At 44.0% G+C, this 8,965-nt stretch overlaps 1 protein-coding gene across 2 annotated transcripts; it reads right to left on the bottom strand.

Moving 5' to 3' along the window:
- Thyn1 (thymocyte nuclear protein 1) lies at positions 1-8,883 on the bottom strand. 2 transcript variants are annotated; one of them, NM_001007661.3, is made up of 8 exons: positions 8,844-8,883; positions 8,545-8,689; positions 3,749-3,930; positions 2,295-2,363; positions 1,859-1,951; positions 1,118-1,213; positions 381-531; positions 1-180 (listed from the first exon to the last, which is right to left on the bottom strand). In NM_001007661.3, exons 2-8 carry the CDS (start codon positions 8,585-8,587, stop codon positions 134-136), a joined length of 681 nt encoding a protein of 226 aa, NP_001007662.1. In that variant the 5' UTR covers positions 8,588-8,689; positions 8,844-8,883; the 3' UTR covers positions 1-133. The 2 variants fall into 2 exon arrangements, with proteins under 2 accessions (NP_001007662.1, XP_087416988.1); XM_087560862.1 differs by having other exon boundaries at positions 2-180; positions 8,814-8,878.
- Between the last annotated feature and the right edge of the window lie 82 nt (positions 8,884-8,965).

The raw sequence follows: 8,965 nt of genomic DNA, 5'->3' as shown, positions 1-8,965 counted from the left end.
GCCTTGTCATTAAATCTTTATTGGGAAAATTAAACCACCCATGCATATGATCCCCAGTTGAAACAGCAAGCTTTCTCCTGCTGTCTCAGAAAATCTCGGTGCGGTCACTCCATCCATTAGTAGAGCCTTCTGATTAACTTGGTTCTGCTTCCTCCAGGCTCAAAATAAAATCAAATTCTTCTACAAAAAAAGTGGGGAGGGGTGTGGGGGTGAGACTGAGGTGCTTACCATCTCCCGCACCGAGAGGCTGAGGGCGGTTCTGCAGTGCTGATGTCCATTAGAAAACTGGGATATCTGGTACTGAGTACTAACAGCGACAGTATGCGCAGCATGTGGTTCAAGTGAGGACACCACTGCTCCATGTTTAGGACCTTCCTTACCTTGAGTCAGAGGCTGAACTGAAAGTCTCTGGCGGGTGAAGAGAGTCATGCTTTTTAAGGGACCACCAGTTGCTTTGTGGGCTTGGTGATAGGTTTTCAGCTCATCCAGGGAGATGAAGCGCTTCATCATCCGAACAAACTGTACATCCACCTACTCGACAGCATGTGAAGGGAACAGAAATGTGCTCAGCCAGCCTCTCGCCAATCGTGAAGGGAACAGAAACGTGCTCAGCCAGCCTCTCGCCAATCTTTTTTTTTTTTGATTTATTTTATATATATCATGAGCACACTGTCGCTGTCTTCAGACACACCAGAAGAGGGCACCAGATCCCATTACAGACGGTTGTGAGCCACCATGTAATTGCTGGGATTTGAACTCAGGACCTCTGGAAGAACAGTCAGTGCTCTTAACCGCTGAGTCATCTCTCCAGCCCAACTCTGTCCAACCTTAAGAGATGGGTCCACTATGTTGCCTAGCCTGTCCTTGAATTCCTATCCTGGAATCAGTTTTCAAGCTTTGCCCTCTGAGTGGCTAAGGTCTTGCTTCTGTGCCCACCCAGGGTTTTTGCTATTTGTAGGAGGTCCCTGGTATTAGGGATGCCAATATTCTGTTGCTATCCCAATTCAGCAAAACTTCATCCAAGGGAGAGCTGAGCTGTGCTTCTTGACCTAATAGCACCCCATACCCCTTTCCTCCTTTTGTCCATTCTGCCCTATGAAACAAGAACACTTATTACCATTGACCATTTAGGGTTGTCCTCTTTGCTGGATGGATCGTAATGGGGGTCATTTTTCTCAAACTGTGTATGATCTGGGTAAGCCTCCTTTACAATCTGGAAATAAAAAAATCCAAAATCTCCAGTCATTTTAGTTCCCTGCCCAAGTTTTTTTTTTTTTTTAAATTAAAGATTTATTTATTTTTATATGTATGAACACATTGTCATGTCTTCAGACACACCAGAAGAGGGCATCAGATCTCATTACAGATGGTTGTGAGCCACCATGTGGTTGCTGGGAATTGCACTCAGGACCTCTGGAACAACAGCCTGTGCTCTTAACCACTGAGCCATCTCTTCAGCCCCTGCTCAAGTTTTGATATGCACCTAACTCTGACCTCTCCTTCCCATTCTGACCCCCGTCCCTTGCCATAGGGACAGCTGGCACTCTGGAAATAGCCTAAGCAAGCAAGCTAGGAAAGAAATCCTAGTTTTATGCTAAGTTACTGTTGGAAACAGTTTTTATCACAAAACTCTTAATGAAGAGGAGCTGCTAGATGGGACCCTCAGAGAGTGAGAAGCATCAGTAGGGCCTGAGATGAAGGTCCTCCTGCTCTAACTGTTGTCACACAGGTGATGGTCAGGCACGTTCCTCACTGGCTGTGACTGGCAGTGTGGAGTTGTTCTTGCCTATTTAAGCTGTAGGCCTCTCACAAACAAACCCCTGAGGGAGGAGTGCAGGGGCAAATGTGTGCATCTAACCTTCATAAGTCCCACGATGCCTGGCTGTTTGCAGTTGCTATGGTAGAAGAAGGCTTCATCCTCCAGTTTCATGGCCCTGAGGAAGTTCCAAGCCTGTGTCAAAGAACAAACAAGGGTTACCCACTTAAAGGCTGGGAAGAAAGCAAGTCTGTTTTTGTAAGATGTTTACTTCTGTTTTGCAGTTTCTCTCCGATTCATAATGAAGTCTGTTCCTTTGTTCAGAGTCCTAAGCCTTGTTCCAGGACACTAGCCAGAACCAAGCCACTTGCAGATTGCATGCTGTCACAGTGATTATGATATTTCTGAAAACATTTGCAGACAGAGTTCAGGGAAAAGCAGTATTGGCTAAAAGGCCCCGCTACTGCAGACTGGTGGAGGAGGCAGGCATGTAGCCTGTCGTCGTTGGCATCAGGGTTCCTGCCCCTTGTTTCCTTACCTGATAGTTGCGAACACCATCCCAGCAAGTTGTCTGCTTGGGCTGTGCTTGGAGATCCTCGATGCTGAACTAGCCAAAAGGAAATCAAGCCACTCGTTACTAAAGTCACTGGCCAATCGGTAAGCTTCTATGGAAACAAAACCTTTCTCCTTAGTCCTGAAAAGTGCTGCAGGCCGTAAAGGAGCTTGGCAGGTTACTTCTAATTAGTTCCAGGGACTCACTGGTGCTGAATGTGTAAGTAGCCTTGGGTTTTGCACTGTGATCTTTGCTAATTAAGATGATCAGTTGAATGGATAATCAGGATAATAAAAGCCTGCTGGTTCCCTGTTTTTCTCTTATTAAGGTATCCTAAGTCTCTAATATTTCTATTTTCCTCAAGCTAGTACTAAAATCAGCTGATATTCATTACCTGAATACATGGCCACACTCATCAGGGAGACATCTAGGAGCACGGCAAGTAGTAAGGAAAACAAACTGACCAACCAGTGCCAGGTATAGGGGTGCACTCCTGTAAATCCAGCCCTCCTAAACCTGGGATGCGAGAGGGATCTTAAATTCAAGGGGCAACCTAGGCTACTTCAAAAGTTAAGAGGCCAGCCTGTGCTACATAGTTGAATCATCTTAAGAACACATAACAGCAAAATAACAAAAACTACGATTGACATTGGAAAACTGAACCAAATGCCTGATTTTATAAATAAAAGTTTTACCTTTTAATGTGTTTTGTGTGGCCATTTTCTTGTTACAGGGACAGAGCTGCAAACACAGACTATAAAAACCCATAACCTTTGGCTCTGCAGAAAGTCTGCCAACCCTTGCTTAGGTAGGAAATCTAGACACATACAGGTTGGGTATGCCTAATCTTTTTTTTTTTTTTTTAAATTTTCTCTCATATATTACATTCTAACTGTAGTTTCCCCCACTCCCTCAGATCCACCCCACCTCCGCCTCCCCCCAGAAAAGAGCAGGCTCCTCAGGGACATCAAGCAAACAAGGCTTAACAAGCTGCAATAAGACCAGGGCATCCCTACTCTTAACATCTGAAATCCAAAATACTCTGGAATATTCTAATATTCAAAAAGTCTTATATTTTATTAAAGTATGTAGATTAGGGGTAGAACTTAGAGATATTCACATTTAGAATCTAGAACACTTCTGGTCCCAAGAATTTCTGATAAGGGTTATCTAACCTTAAGTTAACGACACTAATGCCAGCTCTCCATTTTTAACCTTTTCCTTAGTCTTCAAAGGTGAGAGAGAAGCACACATTCACTGTAGTGAATTCTCTGAGTAGCAGTTATCTGTGTATGATGTGTGGTACGTGTGGTCAGAGCACAGCTTTCAGAGGCTGGTTTTCCCTTCACTGTGGGTTCTAAGTCGTCAGGTCTATACAGCAAGTACCTTAACTGACCTACCCATCGCCACAGCATGACTGAATATAGGTCTAGCCTCACCTTCATGTCTATACCTTTCTCTAGCCGGCTTTCTGGCTCTGACTTCATCAGCCAGTAGTTGCTTAAGTTTTTGCCACAGGTTTTAAAGGTTGTAGTCTTCTCAAGGCTGGAATTCTCTAGCTTAACTGATGCACTTTCTGAGTTTTCAGTTTTGGTGCGTTTTCCAGATAGCTGCTTCTTGTCTGCAATAGGAAAGCAAAGGAAAATACTCGTCACCATGCTGGGAGGCAATTGTGAGAAAAAAAACTTACTCCTGTCATACTTGCTGTACAGGCCTGACTCAAAGCTTAGACTCAGAGAATTAACTTCACCTTCTCTATAAAGACGGGACAATACCTGCAAATCAGACTCAAAAATGGCATCCTCTTGGCACAACACAACCACTGAAACCATCAACTCACATTGATGGCAACTACCTGTACTGGTCCCCACACAAGATTGGTGCTATCAACAGTCATTTATGAATGGGGGAGGAGCTCATGGGGCACTATCTCTACTGCTAAAATGATTGGCTATTGATATTTTCCAGGAGAGGGGGAGTCGCTGTCTTGAGTTTTATAGCCACTGCTGGGCCCACCAGCCTCTAATAGCTCTGAACTCATGGCTTCATTGACGGTTAAACTCAGTAGGTCACAAAGCAAAATGAAGAGATGTGAGTGTAAGGCTTGTAGGCAAGAGGTGTAGGATTAGGTATAGGAGAGAGATAGGGGAGGGTGGGGTAGGAATGTTCTTAGGGCTAGATAGATAGCTCTGCTAAAGATTCCATACAACTTGGGTTCAATTCCCAGTACCCACATGGCTCACAAGCGTCTGTAACTCCAGTCCCAAGGGATCCAACATTCCCTGGTCTCTATGGTACATAGACATACATGCAGGTAAAACACCCATACATACAAAAGTAAACATTAAAACTGTTTAAAAGCTGCTGGGCGGTAGTGGTGCATGCCTTTAATCCCAGCAATTAGGAAGCAGAGGCAGGCACAGCTCTTTGAGTTTGAGGCCAGCCTAGTCTACAGAGTAAGTTCTAGGACAGCCTGTGCTACACAGAAATCCTATGCCAAATCTTAACCAACAAACCAAAAAACAAGATTTACTTTAACAAAAAAAAAAAAGTCTGTTTGCATTCTGTATATTTATGAAATTGTAAAATTTAATAAAAAATACACTTTTCTTTTTAAAGAATTATTATATTTATGGGGGTACACTGTCATTGACTTCAGACACACCAGAAGGCATCAGATCCCATTACAGATGGTCATGAGCCACCATGTGGTTGCTGGGAATTGAACTCAGGACCTCTGGAAGAGCAGCCAGTGCTCTTAACTGCTGAGCCTCCTCTCCAGCCCCAAGAACACACTCTTATAGGATAACTTCTAGATTACTCAATGAGACAAAGTGATCCTCACAGAGTTAAGATCAAAGAGAACTTGTAGTAATTAAGTGTGTCACATCTCAGTTCTGTGCCTTCGGTTAGGCTATTCTTTCTAATGAAGAAATGAAGCACTGCTTGAAACTGTTTCAATGATTATGTCAGTCTCACTGCTAAGACTTAGGAAATATCTCATCATAAATGTTCAGAAAATATTAACTGATATAATCATTATCAAGAGAAATTTGAAAGAAGTTTAATCAGGACCATGTAGATGTGATTTTATAACAATTAAAAAAAAACTAGTTTTTATAAAACTAGTTTTTTGGGGTTTTGTTTTGTTTTTTTTTTTTTGTTTTTTGTGCTCCAATGGTATGTACTGAACTAGGGTTTTGCCTATGCTAGACCGGCAATCTATCACTGAACTATATTCCTGCCCCTTTTTTGTTTTGTTTTTATGTTGCGACAAGCGCACCAGGTCCTAATTTGGCAAATCAACACGACGTAAAGTGTTCTGTCCATCTGAACAGTGTGCTGCTGCTTACGATCTAGTCAGGTAGAACACAGCTATAAGTCCAGTCACAACTGTCACTTGAGTCAGTCCGAACCTACACTTAACTCTACTACCTCGAATTTTAGTTTGCGACTACATCAGTCTTCACTAAATACCATTATGGATGCCTGACGCTCTGATTAGCACATCTTAGCACAGTTTCCCAGCTGTCTTGAGAACAAGCATACTGATACTCGTAGATTGGTACCTTGTCCAGTCAACGTCAGAGAGGCTTCCTCAAGACAGCAAATGGGAGTAGATACAGAGACCCACAGCCAGACATTATGTGGAGAGTCTAAATTTTGGAGATCTCCATTGGGTCCCTCCCCTCAGAGCAAGGAGGACTCCGAGGAAGAGGGGAGATAAGATTTTAGGAGTTGGAATGAAGGACACCAGGGGAACAATGACCTTCTGATTCAACCAAGCAGGGCTCACATGGGCTCAGAGACTGAAGCAGCAAGTGCAGGGCCTGCATACAGGTCCTTTCTGTATGGCCCACTGTTTTTGTGGGACTCCTAGCTGTGGAAGTGGGTGTCCTGACTCTTTTGCCTGTTCCTGGACTCTTTTCCTCCTGTCGCATTGGCTTGTCTGGCCTTGGTATGAGAGCTGTTGCCCTTTTCTTACTGTGTCTTGTTTGGTTATCTTTTGGAGGCCTGCTCTTTTCTGAAGGGAGACGAAGGGAAAGTGGATGGGTCTGGGGTTGGTGAGGGCAATGAGGGAGCTGTGAGAGTGGAGGGAAAAGAAAACTGGTTGAGGCACACTGTATAAGAGAAGCATCTATTTTCATTTTAAAAAACAACAAAAACCCAAGCATGAATATGTGGTTAAATAACCCCAATAATATGTTGAAACCTGTCATTCCTAAAAGAGGCCCTTTCCGACTTCCACTGCTTAATATCTGTATTTGTTTTTGTGAATGGAAAGACATGTTTTCTGAGTTCCAGGATTTTGCTGGTGAAAAGCCCTCCCATTCTTTTAAGACGGGACTCAAGTTCTGCTTCCTTCTCAAGGCCTTCCCTGTGGTCCCTCCTCTTCCCCGCTGTCACAAAGCTGTCCTAAGGACCATTTACTCAGTTTCCTCAGACAGGTTTGCATTTTCCCCTCAAGAAGGAACTAGAGCTCATCTTCCTTGTCCTCACCTGACGGTTAACTGCCTTTCTCTATTAAATTTTAACTGACACAGGAGATGAAAAATTGTGTACATTTAATAGGTACCAACTGCCATATGGTGTCTCCACACATGTATTCATGAATTCTCAATCGATTGGAATTTACTTCCAGAAGCATCTATTTTTTTGAGTTAGGGTCTCTGAACTCTGTAGCCCAGGCTGGCCTCCAGTTCGCAGCCTTAGCTTCCCAGGCATTAGGATTATAGGTAGGAACCATCACACATTTTTGTTATGGAGCTGTAGGCTTCCTGTTCTGACCCAGGCTGGCCTAGGCCACTGCTTTTCCAAAATGTTCTATGCACTGCCATCAGCTGCAAGAAACAGCATGTTGCTGCCTAACTCACAACCTGGGATTCTTAAACCAAACAAAAAGATTTCAAAGAGAATGAAGCCAAAGTAGAGTTTAAGATTTTAAGCTGGGCGTGTTGGCTCACGACTACAATCACAGAATTTTAGAGCCTGGGGCTCCTAGGAGACTTGCTACAAATTCAAGGCCAGATAAGGACAGGAACAGAACAGGAAAGGGGTTTAGCATAAAATTGCGCTCAAGCGTTGTTAAGACGCCAGACACTAAAGGCACTGACTTCCAAGCCAAAAAGACCTGACTTCCATCGCCTAAGGCATATATGTTAAGAGAACCAGCTTCTCAGTACCAGCACAAGGGCCACAGCACATACACATAAAATCTGACAAAACACATGGACCAGAGAAGCCTTAGAGCACACTGGGCTTGTAAGCATAGCTGCAGTACGTGTCCTACCAACTATGTTGAGGGTTTTGGTAGCCTCTGAAGTTACATTGTTCAGGAATATTTAAGGTTAAGTAAAAATGTTTTTGGTGATTTAAAAAACCCATAACCAAAGCACTTGGGAGTGGGGACAGAAGGATTAGGAATTCAGGTCATCCTCAGATACTTAGTATTTCCATATTGACAGGTCAATCAGATAAAGACCTAGGGGAAAAAAGAACTGTGTAAGAGGTGGGGTCTCCTGTGGCCCAGGCTGGCCTCAAGCTCTACATGTAGTCAAGGAAGATCTTGAATCCTGACCTTCCTTTTACTTCTAGCTTTCAACATTTTTACATTCCACATGAAACCACGCAGGAATTTCTGTGTCTGGTTTATTGCACTCAAAAGAATGATATGAAGGTTGGCGAGACAGCTTAGGTGGTAAAGGCAGTTTTTTTTTAAAACAAAGTCTAAAGACCTGAGTTCAATCCCTGAGATTCACAGGGTGGAAAAGGGGGATTGATTCCTTCAAGTTATCCTCTGATGAGAGAGAGAGAGAGAGAGAGAGAGAGAGAGAGAGAGAGAGAGAGAGAGAGAGAGAGAGTGTGTGTTCCCGTTGTAAAGGATATCTATCTTCAAACACACACCTTGGAGACAGGGTCCTGATTATGTAGTATTCATGTAGTACCAGGTTGATCTTAAACCTAAGGCGATCCTGCCTGAGTTTCCCACATACCGAGAGTACAGGCATGGGCCACCACACACAATTCCATATGTGTATGCAATGCTTAATAGCTCCTTCTTGAATGGACAAACAAGTGGAAGAGACTTGAAGTGGAAGTTTTGGCAGAAAGAGTAAAGACGACGATAAGCAGCAAACCCCAAGGTCTCCAAACCACGGAGTGGAAAAAGTAAACAATGCACGCCCTACAAAAACGTTCTTTACGTGCTGCCTTTTGCAGCGTCGGTGCAGCTCACCTGGACCAGCGGCCCCAGCCTGCCTCTTCCGGGGTCTCGGCATTGCCTCTCTGTAGGAGGCTGAAGCTAACCGGACGTGTAAGAAGCAGCTCTTGTCTTCCAAAACCTGCACGGTGCAAGATGGAGGCAAGGAAGCCTAAAGGACCTGGGATTTATGAAGAAAAGTCATGATTAATCCTAATCCATCTCTCCGTTATCTGAGCTCTTTCCATCTCGCATAGTCTGCCCCTAGACGCTCCTCAGTCCCTCCCTAATTCGGCTTTACCCACCACCATTCACTCAACACATCACCCAGACACCTGAGGTACTGCCTGGATACTCTTCAGAGAGCCTTGAAGCAGGTGGCTTGCCCGGGCGGGCTTAAAAGAAGACGCATCTCAGAGGCGCCGCCTCTAAGATCTCTGGGAATTGTAGTTTTAGA

This window comes from Rattus norvegicus, chromosome 8, assembly GCF_021556685.1.
Source record: "Rattus norvegicus strain SHRSP/BbbUtx chromosome 8, alternate assembly SHRSP_T2T, whole genome shotgun sequence".
Lineage (NCBI taxonomy): Eukaryota > Metazoa > Chordata > Mammalia > Rodentia > Muridae > Rattus > Rattus norvegicus.
The sequence above is the reverse complement of the archived record's forward strand: the minus strand, read 5'-3'. Positions and strand labels throughout refer to the sequence as shown.